At 41.7% G+C, this 21901-nt stretch overlaps 1 protein-coding gene across 1 annotated transcript in view; it reads right to left on the bottom strand.

Moving 5' to 3' along the window:
- Window positions 1-21901, bottom strand: part of MRPL38 (mitochondrial ribosomal protein L38) — an 88361-nt gene that overhangs the window by 41236 nt on the left and 25224 nt on the right. Inside the window, exon 3 of the mRNA XM_086930723.1 lies at window positions 10522-10656. Within this exon, the coding sequence (XP_086786849.1) occupies window positions 10522-10656 (135 nt within the window). The remainder of the gene's footprint in view (window positions 1-10521; window positions 10657-21901) is intronic.

Genomic DNA, 21901 nt, shown 5'->3' with positions numbered 1-21901 from the left:
TGCAAGGGCGGGGGGGCATGTGTGTGCGCGTGCGGCGGCGGGGGTCTCTGTATGTGTGTGAGAGTGCGTGTGTATGTATGTGTCTTGGAGTCTGTGTGTATGCTTGTGTGTATGCGTGTGTGTATGCGTGTGTGTGTATTTAAAAGAGGCCGATGACTGTGGGGGGGAGGGTGTGTGTGCGAGTGTCTGTCTGTGTGTGTATGCGCACGCATGTTGCTGAGAATGTGGAGGGAGCCGACGTGCACGTTCGCGCACCCAAATCCGGCAGAAAAGCTCGTAACACCCTCTTGTCCCTCATTCCCCCGAGACGGGCAGCTATAAGTCTCCAGCTGGACGCATCCTTCGGATGCTATTCCAGGCGAGACCTAAAAAGGCTCATTACTCAAATATATGTCACTTTTAAAGTCTTCAGGCGAAGCCACATTGCGCTCTGATGTGGAAAGAAATCCTAACTGGCGCTCAGACAAATTCAAATAACTGTGCTGGGCCCTTGATGTGGCGCAGAAGGAGCTGAAAGCAAAAGAGCTGTGGGATCTGTCTCTGACCCACTGCTCCTTTAAGAACGCAATAAATAAAACAATTAAGAAGGTCGTCATGGCACAGAGACAAGGACGAGCTCAGCAAAAGAAGTCACACATGGACGATCATTGACTGCTATAAGTAGTCTCATCCACAGCCATATTTAACAACTCAACTTAGATCTTTCTACAAAAATAAGCAACTTCATCTGCGCTTTGGTCTATGTCAAACACTTGAATACACCACAAAATGGCTGCCGAAACCACAGATTACTAAATTTAGACCATGCTATTTACATGAAGAAAGCTTTTCACACATTTTATCATTCTGTCCAATTCTGTTAACCGAATGTAAGACATTACTGAAAATCATTTTTAAGCAACATGGTATTAGAAAATGTCGGCATGTTTTACTTTTTTGTATGAAAAGTGAATCTTCAAAAATATCAGCCTTTTTAAAATGCTTTCATAAAGCTGACAAGTTATTGTCAGCAAAAGGCCCGATGACTGCCATGTAGCTCTCCAATCAATTAACCTGAATCAATACAAGTCTGCATTTCTGGTCGTACTGCGGGAATAGAATGGCAAAGTGACATTTTGAATAAATCTGTTATAACATAGATTACATCTGGCCAAGGAAATTATAACATGGATGCTGATGCATTATTTGCCCAAAACCTGTATGCACTTAAGGCGATTTTGTACAGACACGTATGCACTTTAACCTGGAAACTAGGTGGAAACGGAAGGGCACAGTGTCACTTTAAACAAACGTATAATTCCGTTGACTTTATCTGCTAAACAGTTTTTTGCTCTGGGGGAAACACTGGGGAGTACTAAAATGCATAAAGAACAATTGAGGGACAGATTGCAGAACAAGGTCTTACATTCACCCCAGTAGAAAGATCTGGGCCTAAATCCATCGCTTTTTTTCTCATCATGCCATTCCAGTTTGAACCCAGCCATTTGCAAATCAGTTTTGACCCAGTGCCCAATGGGAACAGTCCAGCCCGACCTGCCCAAGCACTAAACAAAGCTATTATGAGCTTGATGACCTTAGTTGACATTTCAATTGTTACTGTATTCCTCTATGAATTTTGTTGAAATTTGTTTTTTATGTGGCGGTATCCCTATACAAATTTACTTTTAAATCTAAGGAAATAAGAAAGAGCAGCGCTCACGTTTTTAATTCTCATTTATATACAATGTTTAATCGTTATATTGCAAACAGAAATGTGCTCGAAATTATTCCATTTATTATCAGTTAGAAATACGGTTTTTTTTGGTATCCAGTCACTTTGCAATTTTAAGATGTCATCATCACCTCTTGGCAATATAATATGGTTTTTATTAACTGAAATAAACTTACTTCGACTTTGAAAGCCTAAACATTGTAAATACAGTCAGTGTCCATTATTAGCTGCAGCTTCAAGAAATTAGCTTTTTCAGGATAGCTGCCCAACGGCATATAAAATAAAATTACATAATGGCTACCATGCTACATGGTTCTATATTGCCATCTAGGGGTTCTGACATTTCCAACCACGCCTTTGTGGTTTATGATATCACCACAACCCCTTCATGACAATGCCAGACGATATTACACAGTTATACTTTATGTATTCTATACGTACAGCACAACTTCACGATAAAAACAAAAACTTTGCAACAAACTTCACTTCAGAAAACATACTGTGAAACAAAGCTTGACTAACAACACTTTACAGTACAAGAAAGAGCATTGTACTGCACAGCAATTTTCTACCATAGTATGAAACATCTTAACCTCATGAGAAGACGGATGCTTTTCAGCAGAAATGCTTTTTTATCCCTATACAAAAGTATAGAACGTATGCCTGAGCAGCTGAATTTCTGTCCCTGGAACAATCCACCTATTTTGTTAAATTCTAAACCCTCCGATAAGCAGAGCTTAAAGCAAACCTGCAGTCTGAAGAGGAGAACGGCTAACTGTGTGAGAGAAGCCTGCACCAAGGTGTACAATGCAATGGAATGTGGTTATTGTGTGCTTATATGGGTATGATTTCCAACATGAGAACAGTATTGAAGTAGTAGTGAAAACTGCCAATCAATCAATCAATCAATCATGTTCCTTCTGGAATACAGCATTTTCTAAGGAGATGTCTGGACAATCGATCCCTCTCAACTGTCAAATAATGAAAAACTCAAGGCAGTAAAGAGGGAGGTTGGCCCAGCTAAAGCAGACAGTTAGTACCTTTAGGTACAGTATGCGGCTGCATACTATGGACACAGGTATGTCCTGTATTTTATCATTACTTGTTGCATTTCAAGTAACATTCAAACAGGTAAATCATTAGTTTATCTGACATTTCTTACTCATTCATGTCTAGCAATTAGTGGAACTGTTCTGAAATAGTTATCTTCTTTCTGACAGTAAGACACAAAGTCACAAATATTAGAATTCAAAGGGTCACTTCATTTTCACTGACAAGTGTAGTTGCTCAAGAATCAGCACACACTTTTTGATAATGTTGACTATCTTCACAGAAGTAGTTGAATCACTAATATGAGAGAATAATTCTACCTTTCACCCAATGCAGGGGACAAAGAACTAAGGCACAGTGTGGTGTTACATGCTGACATGGTTATTTCAAAATCATTTTTCAACAAACTAGTTAGTGTGATAGCTTTTTTCCCCTTGAAACACATCTAGCCACATTTCAACTGTTATATCCTAGAGGAAAATCTCCAAATATTCAGAAAAAGGTTCAAGACCACTCCAGAAAGTGAGGCCAACCAAAGACTATGGGACTCACTCATCAGACACTATTCTTCTTTATGTTTTTTTTCCATCAGGTAGCTACATTTTATTTTTTCCAATAAACATAAAGCAGTGGAAGCGATTTAGTACATAGTTAAGTCAAACGAGCAATTTGTTTATAGTATTAGTTCCATGGGTTAATGCAGAGATTCCATTAGTGTCTTCTCATAACTTGGCCCTGCTCACAAAATAATGTAATCCTCTCTATATTCCTCCAGTTGTGGCATAAGCATAGCAGATACCCCAAACTGCAGAGCAGGTCTATAAATCAACCTCAAATATTCTATATTAATTTCATAGCGCTTAGCCATATTTTTATATTTCAACTTAAAGAAAATGAGGGTCTTTTTATTTTGTAATAGTGGAGATGGAACTGCCAAGGATATAATTTGATTACATGTGTTATTGTAAGTGGGTAATAGCACTCCACTAAGAATAATCCATTCTTCCCAGTTCTAGAATGTGTGAGTGTGAAGTGAAAAGAAATCAGCGTTCTTCCGTACATATGTTAAATAATACTCTAATCTACATTTTCTATTATTTTTTCATCTTTTGTTGGAAGGCTTATTTGGAATTAAAATTAACAAAGTAAACACTGGTGGTTCCTGGATGTTCAGTCAACATGTTTATTGCTAAAGCTGCAAGACCCACACGATATCTCAAGGCATGTATTTGTCACTAACTCATGTTATTTTGGTTGTGTAGTACGTTTCTGTCCAAGAAGCAGTGGCTATTCAAGTTTGGTCTGATGTAGTTTCTGATATTGGACTCTGTTTAATTGCATAAAGCTGTAATTTAGAACACTGTTTGGAGAAATATTAATAGTACAATTTCAAAGCATGACGAAGGGAGCGCTGATTGTTCTACACTTCACAAATCAATTTTTTTCATATTCAGTGTTTTTTCCAGAATCTGGTTGTTCAATTTCACCAATTTATTTATTTAGGTGCCACATGTAGCACCACGAAATACTTGCTTCAAAGCACTATCAGATTATTTTTATTTCTTTGTCTCACTTCTTTCATCACGTTACACAATGATCCAACTATACACAGTTTCAACGGAAACCACTACAAGTGTGGTAATGCCATTCTAGGTGGTTTGCAACATAACAGCTATGCTGACCAGCCCGGACGGGCTGCTGATGCCTACCATATTTGCATAACAAATTGATCATCTCCAGGTGCAAATGCAAGACTAGCAGTAAACTATGTAGATAAAAGGGAAAATCAATTGAGAAAAAATAAAACTGCCAATTATACTTTTTTCTGCTGTGCTACCAAGCTATATGCCTTTCTATACAAGGATATAAAATAGCCACTACTCTGCCGTATATCCAGGTTATATCTATGAGGCTATGAAAACACATCAGTTTAAAACCTTCCTCACACCGAACATATAAACTCCAACATTAAATGGAGAGCTCCAAGTGTTACAGGCTATTTGCATTTATATCCTGCTTTGCTCAACTGTTTGATACCTTTTGTTGGAAAGAAGCACAGACTCATGCGTGTGGGCAAGAGTCTCACTGAGTAAATAAAGATTCTTACACATTTTAAAGTTTGCAACTAAACCACAAGAGGACAGGCGCATGAAGAAATGCTGCAGGTCGACTTTGCTGAACCAGGATAGCACGATCTGCCTTTTCTCTGAACAGTGAGGTACATCTTGAGAATAAGCACCACTGTTTTAACAGTCGTTTATAATACAAAAAACGATTGTTTATGTCAGAGACTTACCTTACTTTCCCACCCACATCAGAAGCTGACAAATATACCAAAGACACTGGGGAGGGACTCTCTTCATTAAATGCTATTCTTCTGCGCTTTTTTCATCCCATTTTATATCACTGAAACACAATGTATGCTTATAAAATTGTAATGCTATTAGAATTTGGGGCCTGGTCCAGTAATGGCAAGTGTTTCCTAATTAATCAATGACATGAAATCCAAGTCATTAAGTACCAAGAAAACTAAATTTGAACTCAAAGGTGTCCAAAAATAGTCCAAGAAGGTTTATCTATATTCTATAGTACCATCAGCTGGCTAGGGGATGATTTTCCACTTTTCTCTTATGTGTTCTGGTGTTTTATGGTACAGTCGTTAAATAAGCAGACCCGATGCAAAATATCAAAACGTTTCGATACATCCAGTTATTACCAATATCTTCCCAGCAAACATTTATTTATAGACCAATCATTCCCTACAAACACATTATGTCACCGAAGATTTGTTAGTGTCATTCACGAACATTTTACTGCCTAATAAGGCTTCCAACTGGCATAGCTTACCATGCAATTACTTTGCTATATTAATAATATACATTCTAAAACAGAAAGAACATTTTAAGAAAAAAAGAATTTGGGGAAAGATGCACAAAGCGATTTTGCGAGTGCAAACCATATGATTCACAAAGTCACAGGGTATGCAACAGCAAAATGTATTAAACCTATTTTGTGAGTCAAAGAACCCATCCCGGATCGCAAAATGCATTTAGCGATCCATACTGAATCTCAATTTTGAAGGGGTGTCCCTTCCTAATTGCGATTCGGCATGTCATCTATGAATGGTTTAAGACTTCAACTGCGAACTACTGATGAGCTACTTGCTCCTGAGGTTTTCATTACATTACAAAGTCTAACTTGTATGTTTAATTTTTTTTTTTAATTGTGACACAAATAACATTTGGGTATTACTAGGAATCTTTTTTTTTTTGTTAGGTAATTTGCTATTTCAAGGTTTAAGGTCAGAATTTAGAGTTGTTTTATATAAATATTGGAAGTTTGTGGATAACACACTGTTGAGTACAGGCTTTATTATGTAGGCTCCAATGGTATTTTAACAACTCATGAATATGTTATGTTAAAATGAATTTATAGAGCACACGTACACCGGGGAGGTTTCATGGCGCTAATTCGTTGAGATCCAAGTCCTAGAGAAAGGTTCAGAAAGCCTGTCGGAAAAGCCACGTTTTTAGGAGACTTCTGAAGCCAAGGAGATAGGTGCAGAAGCGGATTTCGGAGGGAAGGGAAATCCAGAATATGGAGGCCAAGGTAGAAAACCTGGCACCACCAGTACGCTTTAGTCTAAAATGAGGGGTAAGTAGTAGATTTTTGTGAGCTGAACAACGATTTTGTGTGGGAGCGTATGTGTTAATCATATTATTAACTAATTTTGGGCTCCTTCCGTTAAGTGACCTAAAAATAAGACATCCAACCTTGAAAGCACACCGCTGAACAACCGGAAGCCAGCATAATTGCTTCAAGAGAGGAGTGATATGATGATGCCAAGGCTGGTGAACAATCTGACGCGCAGTCTGGTTTTGTACTATCTGTAGACGTCTGGAAAGATAGAGAGGGATGTCAAAGTATAATGAATTGGCATAGTCGACATGGGACATGACCATGGCGATGATCACCTGAATCTGGGCATCGTGAGTGAGAAATCTACAGATCTTTTTTATTTTGCGAAGTTGAAAAAAGCAGGTGGAGATCACCGATCTGATCTGAGCCTTCAGAGTGAGATCCTGACTTACAACCACCCCAAGGCGTTTAGCCGAGCTAGAAGGGACGGGGGCAGACCCAGCTCCCTAGGCCAGAAGTGGGGTCCCCATGGATTTTCTTTGGAGTCGGGTGTACTTGACAGAGGGTGCTGACGTTGCCAAGTCGGGACTTATCATGGTTTTGACCCCCTTTTGTACTTGCTGCTAGCGCGACATTACCATGTGTAGCATGTAGGAGAGGACAACGCTAACATACAGCGTGCCGTTTATGATTTTGGTGTCCTACTGGATTGTTAGAAGGGATCTTACCTTGACCAGATGGATTGTTACTTAATGATCCAGCCACTTTATGTTATTGCAGTGTAATATTGATTGCTGCTTTTCTGACAGTCGTGACAGTATACAGAAGTGCCATCGGTTGGGATGGTCACGAAAGTTACAGTTTTATTATGTGTCATTACTTTAGGCTGTAGGGAATTACTTGGAACCCACAACTAGAGCACTCTTGTGGTGTATGAGCACCATTTGTTCCTTCTTTTGTTGATCATCATTCCATGGCTCATGAATGATTGCTCGTTCATCGAAAATTATGCCTACATGAAGGCCATTTATGAATGTTACTTCGCAGATGATACCTACATCTTCGCCTACGGTGGTTGACTCCAGGAGATTGGATGTCTATTATTGCCTTGAGAAAGTCTTCTTGAAAGACGAAACACGTGTCGGCGAGTTGTGTGCTGGGAAGTTTTAATGAAGTTATTGTGGAATAAAGATTATCAAGACTGCCACCCACTTTGGATCTCTATAATTTTGATTGTTCTCATTGTCAATATTTTCTGATTGATGTTTAATGAGTGATTATACTCACTGATATGATCTACACTTGGTTGACTAAATAGTGACTAGGTGTGCTGCTTGAGCCCTTTCTTTTGTTTTCTCCTTCCGTTAAGTGACTTAACAATAAGACATCCAATCTTGAAAGCACACCGCTGCACAACCGGAAGGCAGCGTAATTGCTTCAAGAGAGGAGTGATATGATGATGCCAAGGCTGGTGAACAATCCGACACGCAGCCTGGTTTTGTACTATGAGTAGACGTCTGGAAAGAGAGAGAGGGATGTCAAAGTATAATGAATTGGCATAGTCGATATGGGACATGACCATGGCGATGATCACCTGAGTCCGGGTGTCGTGAGTGAGAAATCTACAGATCTTTTTTATTTTGCGAAGTTGAAAAAAGCAGGTGGAGATCACCGATCTGATCTGAGCCTTCCGAGTGAGATCCTGACTGACAACCACCCCAAGGCGTTTAGCCAAGCTAGAAGGGACGGGGGCAGACCCAGCTCCCTAGGCCAGAAGTGGGGTCCCCATGGATTTTTAGCAATGCCACCTGTTAAGACCAGCTCTGTCTTGTCTGGATTAAGTTTTAGATGGTTCTTCTTCATCCATTGACTGATGAACAGCATGGTAGATTGAAAAGCATGAACTGACTCCGAAGAGTTACTGGTAGAGAAGAGGAGTTGGAAATCATCTGCATAATTGAAGGTGCAGACTTTACGCTCCTTCAGAGCTCAGACAAGAGGGAGGAGGTGGAGATTAAACAACAGGGGAGAGAGGGAGGAGCCCTGAAGGACTTCACAGGATATTTGAACTCTAGAGGCAGTAAACTGGGCTGTACAAACTGCCTGGGAGGGGTTTTGCAGAAAGGAGCTGATCCAGCTTAAGGCAGGGCCCGAAATTCCCGCGTCCATCACACGGTCGACCAAGAGAGAGGGGTCGACCGCGTCAAAGGCAGAGGGAAGATCAAGCTGGACAAGGGCCTGTGAGGAGCCACTATCGACCCCACCACGAAGAGTATTCAATACTGTGAGGATTACCGCGTCGGTAGAGTGCGCTGGGCAGAAGTCAGCTTGATGGGAATCAAGGAATTCAGATTTCTCCAAGAAGTCTGTAAGACAACCTCTGACATAGGCTTCCAAGATCTCAGCTAGATAAGGAAGAAGGGAGATTGGGCGGTAGTTTGTCAGAATTAGCGGATCAGATCCCACCTCTTTACAAGAGGAACAACGATTGCCTCTTTAAAAGTTGAAGGGACAGTGCCTTGGGACAAAGACTCATTTAAGAAATTAAGAGCAGGACTAGGAAGGTTAGTAAAGATTTCCTTCAAAATGCTGGGAGGGCAACAGTCAGTGGGAGAACCCGATTTGACTTTCGAAAGAAGATTTATGAAAGTGCGCTCACATATTGTTGGGAAATGCGTAAAAGAGCTATGGTTTAGAATGGGATGAGGACTAAATTCCAGATTTTGACAGACCCAGATACTGGACTTGATTTTTTTGATTTTGTCAGTAAAGAAGAGATTCAATGCATTACAAAAGGTTTGTGGGGAGGGCTTACATGATATTCTGTCGGGGTTAGATAACTCATTCACAATATGAAAGATCTCCTTCGAGCGGTTAGTTACTGACAAAATTTTAGATGAAAAATGCACTGCTTTAGCTGTTAGAATAGATTTTTTATACGTTTGAGGAGTTTAAGTAGGACTGTTTGTAGTTACCTCGCCACTTATTTTCCAATTGTCTTAAGGCTAATTTCTGGTGTTTCAGCTCAGTGGAAAACCATTTCAGGGCATCATGGCGGCGGGGGCATGGATCTTCCTAAGGGGAGCAAACTTGTCGCTGGCGGCCATTAACCAACTGGTTAGCTGTGCATCAGCCAGTTTAATTGAAGAGTTGCACGGAGAAGTCGAATTAGCGAGTGAATCAAAAAATAAAGGTTTCTGGATCTTGTTCCAATTTCTGCGAGTGCACCCAGCTAGGCTGGGGTTTTTATTCAGCAAATTATCTTGAACGGTGAATTTGATTATTGTGATCGGACCATGCACATGGTAAGACTGAGACAGGAGACATAGTGATGTTGACAGTCCAGACCTGATCAAGAATGTGTCCCTTAGTATGTGTGGTCGTGGATACCTGTTGAGTTAGGTTTAATCCTGAATACAGCGGAGTGAGAATCAAAACCTGTCTGGAATCAAAGAAGGTAACTGCTCAGAGACAGAGCTGACTAAGGATTTCCTACTGTAGAGCAGAATCTCCCCTTTTTCACTGGATTTGGAGTGGAGCAGAATGATATTTACTTGGAAGATGCTACTCCAACAGATACTAAATTCCTTGGTTTCACTATCTGGAAAATATCCGGTGCTTTGATAACAGGGCTACGTTCCACCTGCCAAAAGCAGGTGTAACTGAAAACAGGCCAATGGGCAAGTAATGAGGAAAAACATGCATAAACAAACATTAAACCCACGTCTGCAGGTTACTTCAGCTATCAGGTCCACTATCTTGCTTTGACCTAATAATGACAGGAGGTATCACACTGTAGTAATAATTCCCGGTGTATATTTATCCTCCTGCAATTACTGTCCCCCTTGGAAGCATGCCAGGCATTCGAGCCACTGCAAAGGCAGAGTTCTGCTCTCTGGTATTGAAACTATTGATCGAAAAATGGCGGAGCCGTTGCTTAGTTACAGGCAGAACTATCCCCAGGTAATTCACATAAGCAGAGTTAGGCCACAGCTACATGCACACTGGCACAATTACTTCCCTCCATTGCTGACGCATTGGCAGAGAAATGATCTCAGGCACTCACATGGAGGCAGAGCAGGCCCTTAGTTCTGTTCATGAGGAATCACTGAAGTACTCACATGTCTTTAGACGGGATGCTCTTTCCAGCTCTGCGTTTCTCCGGTTCTGTTTTATCCACTGTATCCTGTCTTTCCGTTCCTTCCCCAGAGGTGGTGAGTTGAAGGGTAGACTAATGTCTATTTTCTCCTCATTGTCTAGGATCAAAATGACATAAGTGAGAAAGCCATGAAAGGCCAAACCTATAGCACACCTGCATTAGCTACACTTGCTCAACTTAATACATCAGAAGCACTCCACGTTTCAACTCTACTCCCACTCACCTTCTTACACTCATGCGGAGATCAACGTTTTCAATTTCAATCTGAATTTGTTAAGTTATGTGGAAAATGACCAAATACCATTTGGTGCAGGTGTGCCATAAATCACTGTTTAAGAAATAAAGAATAATTCTTGGAGTTTCAGAAATTAAGGCTCCAACCTTTGAATGAACATCCACCCTAGAAGCACCTTTGCGCGCAGCACTGAAATTTTAAAAGACCTAGAAACTATTTTTGATGCAGATGTCTCATTTGCCCTCTCCTCCCCTACCACCCAAAGTCATTGCCGTGGCCAAGAACACCCATCAGCAACTCTCACTGATTTATAGAATTTGGTCACTCCTCTGACAGGACCACAGGGTGAAGCTTGAAAGAGCTTTACTGTTAACATGTTTACATTATTGCAATATTGTGCAGAAAGGTCTATCAAAAATGTTCACTGCAAAAATTAAAAGACCCACAAATCAGTCAACTAGTCATTGGTCGGATCTCAAGTAGTGCGAGCATATAAGCACCCATGACAGTGTTTTGCTGAATACCCGTAGACCCTTGGATAAAACTTAAAGTTCTCTAAACAATCTATAAGACCTACAGGGGAAAAGATCCATGATACTGATACTACAAAGATTCAGAACCTCTTCCAAACCGATTGGGCCTTGCACTTCAAATATACTTAACTAACCACTAAAGTAATGTTTTTTTTTTTATTTATCAAGCAGAGGCAGAACCATGGTAACTCAAAGTCATAGACTGGAACACAGTAAGTATAATCCAGAAGGCACTGCTCTACAACAGAGATTTCAGGAATAGTCTGAAAAGTAAACTCCCCCTCCCCCCCCCCCCCGCCCCACCAGCTTACCTTTAACTGATTTTTATTTAAAGAAACATTTTATTGCAAGTTTACAGCATACAAACAAAAAAATTAGCTCAGCATACTATTGATACGTTGACAGTCTGATCCACCTCAACAATATATTCACAGGTCTGAGTTGGTACATTGTCCCCCCAAACATTGCGGGTATCACCTGGAGTTTGGTCTAACCCAGGGGTCTCCAACCAGTCGATCGCGAGCTACTGGTAGCTCACTGACACCCTGTCAGTAGCTCGGGAACTGACTTTTCAATTTAGTATCCTATCGTCGTCATTATGTTTATTTTTAGGCTTTTTTCAGCCCTTTTAATTTTGTCCTCTGTCAAAGAAAACTGCTGCTCCTGCTGGCTAATGGAGCCTATCTGGGGCGGGTATAAGTGCCTGACGCCGGCCCAGCGTGAGCAGTGTCAGCCTGCTCACGAGAGCCACGAAGCCCGCCTTAAGCTGCCTGCACCGTGCTGTGACCCTGCCTGACTTAGAGGCAGGAATGGGAGCCTTGCAGGCACAATTGTCTATGCATACAGCAGCTCAGGAGCTGCAGCACTTCCCACATTAGGGACAACTGGACCTGCATCAGGTTTGTGAACAAGATAACTTTTTTTATTCTAATGCGTGTGCAATGCTTTGTTTGTATTTTGGGCTTTTTCAGCCCTCTTATATGTGTCAGCCGCCAAAGAATCGTACTGCTCCTGCTGGCTAATGAAGCCTATCTGGGGGAGGGTAAAGTGGCGGATGTACGCCCAGCTTGAGCAGTGTCAGCCTGCCCACGAGAACCACGAGGCCTGCCTTATGCTGCCCGCATCATGCTTTGACTTGGTGGCGGGAACGGGAGCCTTGCAGGCACAATTGTCTCTACATACAGCAGCACAGGAGCTGCAGTACTTCCCACATTGAAACAATCGGACCTGCATCACGTTTCTGGACAAGAGAAACTTTTTTTCCAAATACATGTGTGCATTGCTTTTTTCTGGCATCTGAAACATGAGCCGTTTCCAATGCTCAGGAATCTTGTATGCCTAAAAACAACACTTGAGGTGAAATTATATGATCCCATTTTTCTGGGTAGAATAGATGCGCTTTGAATTTAATAAATAACAAATTTAGTTTCAAATCACTAAATATTGGTTGTCAACTTATAAATGTGTCTTTCAATACCTGCAATTGCATTTGCTACTGCATACAATCTGTCATAGATGGAGCAGTCTGTGCTCAACATCCTTCCAAACGTGGCTAAGATTACATCATTATGTCGAGTAATTGGGAAGTTTCTCTTTTGATAGCCATGACTGGAGTAGTCTTTGGATAATGGCTATGCTTTGTCTGGTTTAAAATGTGAGTTGTATTGTAATGCAGTTGTGGGTGTATAATGCAGTGGAAAGCTTACAATTGATAGTGTTTTTTTTTAGTCCATTTGAAACACTGTTTTAATTTAGTCATTACAATTAAGCACCATTTGACAGGCATCTTATTTTTAAGGAAATAATGTACCTTGCACCTTATTACTGGCAACATACCAGAACCAGGACCATCATTTTACGTGTCTATTCTCTACATTTTAATGAAATTATGGGAGAAATGTAAAATTAGGTTCCTGGCTCCAGTTTGTGCTCATGAATAACTTCCAAGTCCAAGAGGTACTTTATTTTTTTTTAAAAATCCACGTAAAATGGTGCCTTAAGTTAACGACAAAGGGAAAAAAATTAAATGAAGTGTTCATTTTATGACACAATGAACATAAAAGGCTTGACACTTACACTTTTTTTAATGGGATCAATTTAAAGTGAGCTCACCCCTGCAGAGGCCATATTTTTCTGTTGTAATTTGGGCCAATAAATAACATGGAGAGCTGCGCATGGGCCAAGTGAAGGATCTGTGGCCCATACTTTCCATGAGCAAAGACTAGCAAATAAGGCAACTAGTGCCCCAAAAGTCATACAAAAATATTATGGAGTCTTTTTAAAAATCACTCAGTTTACTTCTCCTACATGCAGGACATTTCACGTGAACATCAGATCATATCACTACTTTGAGAGGCATTATTAGAAGTAATATATTTTGAACATGAAATGATGGACTCCCACCGTCCATGATGACAATGCTATATTAATAATAATAACCAAGTGGCAATTCATGCGCACCATACTTGTGGCATAAGTTATTATTACATGGAGCAAATGCATACTCTGGCAGGGGATATTTTTGTACAGCCCACACCCTGGACTCAGGCATTTCAAGGTCCCGGCATGTGAGAATTTAGAAAATGAAGGCATTATGTAATAAAATAATTGTATTGCAGCATTTATATCATGTGCTTACTACCCTTATGTAGGGCACTGAAGCACTTACCTACATAATCCATGTAGATAGGCTGTGTGGTTAGAAAGGTGTTATTTTTATTTTGTGATTCTATGTGGTAAGTGTTTCCATGTTGTGCTTGATGACCACCGAGGTGCAGTTACAGAGTTATGAAACATAGTAGTTTGGTGGATGAGAAGGTGTGAGAGGCAGATGTGAAGTTTATGGTTTTTAGTACGCTGGCAGCTGTGAACAGCACTGCAGGTCTATATGGTTTCTTATGATTGTAGTCTTCTTCGCTGGTTACTGCAGAGGTGAGGCGCACAAAATGTTTTGAAGAGGACACCCGGAACTAATATAAGCTCTCTGGTTTCATATTGTGCATTGCAAGCACTAAATGAGTATCTCTTTATCCCTAGTTGGTGAAGCTGGGTGTGTGGGGGACTTTGGAAATAATCTGCACATCACTCGGCCTTTAGTAGCTCACGATGATTTTCACGGATCAGAAGTAGCTCTCACTATAGAAAAGGTTGGAGACCCCTGGTCTAACCTTATATATAGTCCGTGGTAGCCCCACCATTTTTTCAAAACTTTATCATATTTGCTTCATAGATCGTTTTGTAACTAAGTTTTTTTTATCTCTGGATTGTGATGAATAATATCAGACTGATCCTACTGGATTTATCTTGTTTTTCCCCCTTTAGTTATTATAGTGGTCTCAAGTAAACGTAAGGTAGTATGCAGCACTAAAAAAATAAACTACTAATAAGCAAATACCACGTGCATTTTCCTACAGTCTCCTACAACATTCCATCAAAAATTACAAATACACACAATTTCCAAAATCTGTTCTAACCCTGTGCACAAAACATATATGTCACCACTTCCAAATAACAGATTCTCTTTTTAAAAGGTTTTGTTTCTCTGCCAGGATTAACTAGTTAGCCTTACACTTGGATTACTTGAAACTAAAAAGTATTAAAAGGATGTAAAGGCCTCAATGTGCCGCAAAGGATGGAGTACCTGCTAACACAGGAAATTTGATGATTAGTGTCTTTCCGACAAGGCAGTTTAAAGAGGATGAAACGGACAGTAGCGTGATGGAAGGCAGGCTCTCCTCACTATGTCATGGCAATCCTGTAAAGCCAATATCGGCTATCTGGAGTGGAGAGAGGGACCACTGACCCACAACAGCATATGCAAGACATCACTTATACTGGGACACGGGTATGAGACCCACAGACTGCCGTAGGCTGGGACTTGATGGGCGAGGAATCGAAAAGGTTTGTGACACGTTTCATGAGGACACAGTTTGATGATAGCAATTCAATAAGTCTCCAGTGATTTGGCAAAACCTGCATAGCACAAGCTCCTGATCCCTCCTCAACTGATGATCGACACTTGGCACCATGTGTAAGAAGATGAATGCCCTGAGAACAGGGTATTTAGAAAGGATATCAGGAGGAATGTAGGCATTGGGCTCTTATTACACGAAATATACATTAATAGAGAACATCTGCTTCCAGCAGTGCACAGAGAATAGCATCTCTATGATGGAATCAAAACTAGAAACCTTCTGGAGAATGCAGGTAGGAGTGTGGATGTAAATGATAAGCATCCTGCCCAAAGCTGCTGAGGATGAACTTGTGACACTTCTGGAGTGTCTGACGCCCGAATCTGCTGGTAGCCCAAGAACCTCCTTCACAATTAGAAAGAACAAAGTGATGAGAGTGTTTAGCTTTCCCTAGTCCACTCTATTTCATACATTTACTCAAAAAAGAAGGGAAAGCATCCATGTGATGCCTATTATAATACATTTATCCGAGTCTGGGGGTGGGAAACCCTAGGGGTTTTTGAATATTGCTCTCGCCCACTTGTTAGTAGCAAGCGTCACCTTAGGGCCGCTACCACAACCTGCTGCAGGCCAACATACAAAGTGGAATGTAAAAATATTTTTGAAAATACCTAATGAAAATGTACTAGGGATCCACTTTGCAGAGGCAGTAATGGGATAAAACTATCTGGGAGGGTACCCTCTCTACTCTTTAGTCCTGGGCCCTACCTGACGGGGTTAAAAAAAATCTTTCTTTGGGTGTACTTAGGGATGGAAACTCCCTGTCACCCCCTCTGCTTTCAACACCTTGTTTAATCAACATGATTAGGAACCATTCGTCCAAGTCATATATATCTTTTTTTTTCCATTTCATTCAGACCCCTAGAAAATGACTACATCCCAAAACTTCTGAAAAATCTCTCTATGAACACTGCCTCACACCAGTATCTATGTGTGTGTGCTCACTCATCACTCGCATGACACCAGCCCGTGCAGGAACAGTGATATTCCTCACTCTTTATAGTTTATAAAGAAATTAGGATTTTCGATTGTGTGTATAGCAAAATACATAAATAAGAGCTCCTACCAGAGTTTCATATGTTCCACTCTTACCCCGAGATTTGAGCGGGACGTTGTCCTTTAGTCACAGCCTGCATAAGGAGGAACATATGTTTACGTTTGTATCCTCCATTGATTTCACGTTTCCATTATGTATATAGTTTCAGGGCTAGAACATAATGTAGCTTTCTCTGTTGATTGCTCGTTACACGCCTATCCAGTGCAGTTTTCCGATACCCAACCTCTTTTAAAGCCTTGTACCTGTATCCCAACGATCAGCAATACTTAGTTTATTATCTAGATTACCAGTGTACATCTCCCTTAAAATAATCGTCCCATCGCCCAATACTCACTACTTCAAGGTCCGATCTTCATCCATTTGGTCCACTTTACACCCACTGGCGATCCATTTTCAAGAGAACCGGAGCCTATCTTGTTTCCCGTCATTTGACCTACACATCATTACGGCAAGGAACCCTAGCGTAATTCAGGTCACATGATCTTTTGAAAGGCGATGCTTTTCATGGCACTCTGTCTCGGCTATATTGTATGTAAGTAACCATTCAGTATGTATTGATGCTGTGTGCCTTGTCCATATTCCTTTATCCAAATCCAATAATGTAATATTCCTTTACATCTAAATGGAAATTGGTATGGACCACAAACATGATTATTGTCCCGTGGTCATTATGGAGAGATACTCTCCAGCAGTCGTTTGCTCCACCATATTGGGAGGTATTTAAACTGTTTTTTTGGTGTCTTTCCTCCCTTTATATCAATGCTGTATGGATCAGCCACATTTACATTCTTTAGCATAGAGCTACCAATCAGGTTAGCTTCTTCATACTTATTTTAGGGAGTGAGATGTTCACACTTAATTCACATTGTCAGTCATGTTGATCACCCACATTCATCATTCAGTTTCCCTACAGATTTCTCGTGGAGTACATAACATGACTCAGTGTCGGGATCAAGATTAGGTATACAGAGGTAGGAATAGGGTTCGTGCACAGTTTCTTTCTCTGCTCACTTTGTCTATATTTCTCTTGGTATTAGGTATGGGATATCTTGGTGCTTACTCTCCTTCTGTATATGGTCAGACTACTCCAAACTATTCAGGTGATGCCAGGGAATTACATTGTTCAGTCTCTGTTTGTCACTTTTTAGCCCATATACCCATTTTTGTTTGTGTTTAAAAAAAACCATTATTTTTTTATCTATTTTGCTTGTTGGTATGAAAGGTTTGTCAATTACCACGCACTTTATATGAATTCAATGATCTTTAAAAAACCATAAAAGATTACATTTAATTAATACACTTCACAATAAAAAAAGACGTCATGTTATAATATTACAAAAGGGGCTACCACCCAACTTACATCCCGTTCTGAGTGCTTTTTCTCAATGAAATGTGTTGTTTGCTTAGTTATGGTCTTTTTAAATCTTATATTGCTCATGTGTTAAAGAATCCTAATTTTTAGCCGTCATGTAGTCATAACTACATAAAATTAGTTACAGGGGCATTTGATCAGATATATCACATTCTCTGAATTGCAGGTAGTATGTGTATTTAGATTCCATGGGTACCTTAGTCCTAGATCAACAATTTTCACATAGTTAGTCAATGGACAAGGTTTGCATAACCCACATGCAAACTGTCACACTACTGGTGGTAAGCCCCACCGGCTAGATTCAATTCTTGCTCTTCCTAATGTTGGTCTTGTGTTTACCAAGGAGTCTCTGAGGCTCGCACTCTTCTTAAATGCGAACAGTGGTGTTTGTAGCTTCAGACCCCCTGAATTTAGGATGCGCCAGAAAATTGTGAAGAAGCTGTGCTGAATTTTACACAGATATTTTTATCCTCCTTATGTCTCTCATGGGTCTCTAAAAGGGATTCCCTATTATTAATATTCTATGCTTTTTTCCATGCTTTCTTGATAATTTGTCTTAGGTAATTCCGTTCCTGGAGTTTGTTTCTCAGGACTTTTTTTTTTTTTGGAAAACCTTTATTAGACAGTATGTGCAAACAGATACGGGCCTACAACCCACAGGCCGGCCTCGACAATAAAAGGCACATCAGCATGCAATTAGGCGACTCAGCAGCGTATCGGAGCAGGCACGAGTAATCCAAGTTACACTATACATAATTGCGCCACCGAGGGGCAGGATAATGAGGTTTAATTTTAAAGTTTTTAAATGAGTCCATAGCAATAAGGTCAAGAAGGATCCGAGTCAAAACAATACGATGAGGACAGAAGTGGGCAACGAACATCATAATAATCAGCAAGCATTATCCGCAAAACAATCGACTGCAAGCAGGTAAGTCAGGATAGAAAATGAAACCGCCACATAGTGACCCCCAATCGCTACCCGCAAGTTCCCAATCCTCCCTCTGACCCAAGGAAATAAGAAAGGAAAAGAATAAAAGATAACAATGATAAGATGAGAAAAAGGGAGAAAAAAGAGGCCCATAGAAACTGAAACGATCGAAGAAATAACCCCCCACCCTACACGCATGCAGAGGCTACGGCCTACCCCCCCCTAGCAGTGTGTCTGTCGCCCCAAAAGAGTACCCGAAATGTAGGAGAAAGATGAAGAAGAAGAAAAAGTAAGAGAAAAGTCACGTTTGATCGGAGGAGGGCCCAGGATATTACCAAAGCAAACAATACCGTTACCCACGGCCGCCCAACCCCAGGCCCCGACCTAGCACCTATCCAACCTGTACCTCCAACAATTGTCATTTACAGTCCCAGCCATGCACGTAGCAGGTCGCAGCGAAAGAAAAAACATCATCAGCCCTGTCCCCTCCGAAACAGCATGGCAACAGAGTCCAGTTCCAGAACGGCCAACATGGACGGGAAGGGCCACCGTGGAATCCACTGCAGAAGTCGAGGTGCTCGAGACGAGGCAAACTGGCTTGGAGCTCGATAGCAAGGAACACAAGGAATCACCACTGCCTGTCCGAAAACAGCACAACAGGGAGCAGGACGAGGCGAGATTTCAGCGTAGCGGCCGGACGATGCACAAGCAGCAAGTCCAGAAGGACGCAAAGAAGCATGTCACCAGAGGACAAAGGAGAAGGGCAACATGGCGTCCGAGACTCAAGCACCGGCGATCGCGAAGGAGCAGTGTCGCCGAACTCCCCCAAGTCAAGGCCGAAGAGTACTGCAGCGGACACCGAGGCGCGCCCATCCGTCGCCTCCGTACACTCCAGAGCGGGCGATCCACCGTTGGTCAATTGAGGATGTGGCGCAGTGTGCAGCACTGAGGGGCCATCATGGCCGGCTGGAAGGACCTCAGTAAGCCGGGCCCCCAAACCATTAACAGAGTCGTGAAAGGCCAACCGCAGGTCTTCCAATGCATTCAGGATATCCCGAAGCCCCAGCGGTGGATCCAGAGTGGAGGATGCATCATTGGCCACCACCTTGGGCGCACAGCTGCAAAGCGCCCCAAAAAGCAAATCTCTCTCGTCAGCCAGCCGCACTCGAAAAGTCCGTATAAAGTCTGCAGGGCACAGCTGGTACAGCGATGTGAAGGCAGCCGGTCGTAGGGAAACTTCTATTAAGAGGGAGCCGGCGGAGCAGGGAACCCCTCTGGCAGGCACAGGGTTTCAGATGCAGAAAATGGCGTCCGCTACGGGGGAGTGCTACAAAGAAACAATCCCGGCCCTCTCCCATCGAGGCCGGGATACAATATGTGGGAGCCTATATAGTGTTGCAGGCAAGGCGCGCTGGGCTGCCGAGCGGAGGGAAGCTACGGCGAAAAGCCCAGCGCCACTCTGCAGGTCTAGCCAACCGGCTCCTCCTCCTCCTCCGCAGCGGCCGCTGCTGTTATTATCGCCGCCGGCCGTCTCCGTAACGCAATGACCCGGCTGCGGCCACTCGGGAGGCCGGGAAGTAAACAGCGGCTCCTCACCACCGGGATCGCTCCGTTTTCACCAGGATTTGCAGCAGCGCAATCATAGGTGAGCGTGGCGCACGGAGGTGCAGGATATGCAGCAGGATATTGACGAAAGGCACAAGGGTCGGCGGAGCCGAAGAGCTAGGCGGCCATCTTGGCTGCTGGCTAGGCTCCTCCTTCCGTTTCTCAGGACTTTTGCTTCCATCTCAAAGTTGTTGATTTCTGAACAATTTTGCCAGATAAGAAGAAGTTGTCCATACAGCAAATTCTCTGAGGGCTCTGGGTGGAAGCTCTTAAATAGCAACAAGTTGTTCTTGTCTCTGGGTTTATGATACAACCCACTCATGAGTTTGCCAACCTCTGGTTTGATTTCAAGATCCAGGACTGGTAAGGAGGTGGTCATAATCGTGGATGTAAAGAACAAAAAGCAATTCTTAATATTCATCCACCTCAAGAATTCTTCCAATGAGTCTCTGTCTCCTTTCCAAATTGTGAAGATGTCAATGTAACGGCGGCAGATTCTTATTGATTCAGAGTAGGGGTTGGAAGCATAGATGTATTCATCCTCAAATTCTGAAGCATAAAGAGAAGCAAAACTAGGGGCGAATGAACTGCCCATGAAAGATCCATGTGACTGTAGATACTGTGTAAAAAGTTCTTTGTTAGGGCAATCTCTGCTAAACTCAAAACAAAAGCTCTTGGGGTTTGATTCTCCCATTTACCGGAGTATATGATTTTCTCTATTACCCTCAGTGTTTCTTCCTGGGGTATATTGGTATACAATGATTCAATATCTAAACCAACCAAAAGTTCACAGCTGGGGTTAAAGGTGATGTCTTTCATTAAGTTCAAAAAATTCCCTCGTATCTTTTAGGTAAGATGGCTTCTTCACTGCTAGTGGTCTAAGGAAGAAATTACTAAATTGCGACAGAGGTTCCAACACAGAATTGATTCCCAAAACTATTGGTCTTCCAGGGGGAGGTCATGTTCGTTTGTGGACTTTATGTAATCTATAGAAATAGGGAGTCACTGTTTTTTCTTTACACAGAAACACTGCCTCTTTCTCACATATCCATCCATTTGCTAGGCCTTCTTCTAACGCTCCTCTTATCATTCTCCGACGTTCTGGGGTGGGATCACTTCCCAGAATCCTGTAAGTGCGTCTATCTAAGAGAAGACAGACACTCAATGTCATAGACCTCTACTGACTGAATTACAGTTGCTCACCCTTTATCTGCCGATTTGATCATTATTCTAGAGTCATCTCTTAACTCCTGAATCGCTTTGTTTTGTTAGGTTGAATTTTTTTTTTAGGTTTTTCATTCATTAACTCAATTTCTCGTATGATTGCTTGCTCAAAATGTACCAATTTACGGTGGTCATTGTGTTAGTGCAATTAAACCTGTAGGGAAACTTTTATGAATATGGATGATCAACATGAATGGCAATATCAAAGAAGTGCGAACATTTCACCCCCTACAAATAGTATGAGGAAGATAACCTGATTGGTAGCTCTATGCTAAAGAAAGGGAGGAACACCATAACAAACTGTTTAAATAACTCCCAATAGGGTGGGATAGACGACTGCTGCAGAGTACCCCTCTATAATGACCACGGGACAATAATCACGTTTGTGGTCCCTACCGATTTCCGTTTTGATGTAAA

Source organism: Lissotriton vulgaris, chromosome 7, assembly GCF_964263255.1.
Source record: "Lissotriton vulgaris chromosome 7, aLisVul1.2, whole genome shotgun sequence".
Taxonomy (NCBI): domain Eukaryota; kingdom Metazoa; phylum Chordata; class Amphibia; order Caudata; family Salamandridae; genus Lissotriton; species Lissotriton vulgaris.
The sequence above is the reverse complement of the archived record's forward strand: the minus strand, read 5'-3'. Positions and strand labels throughout refer to the sequence as shown.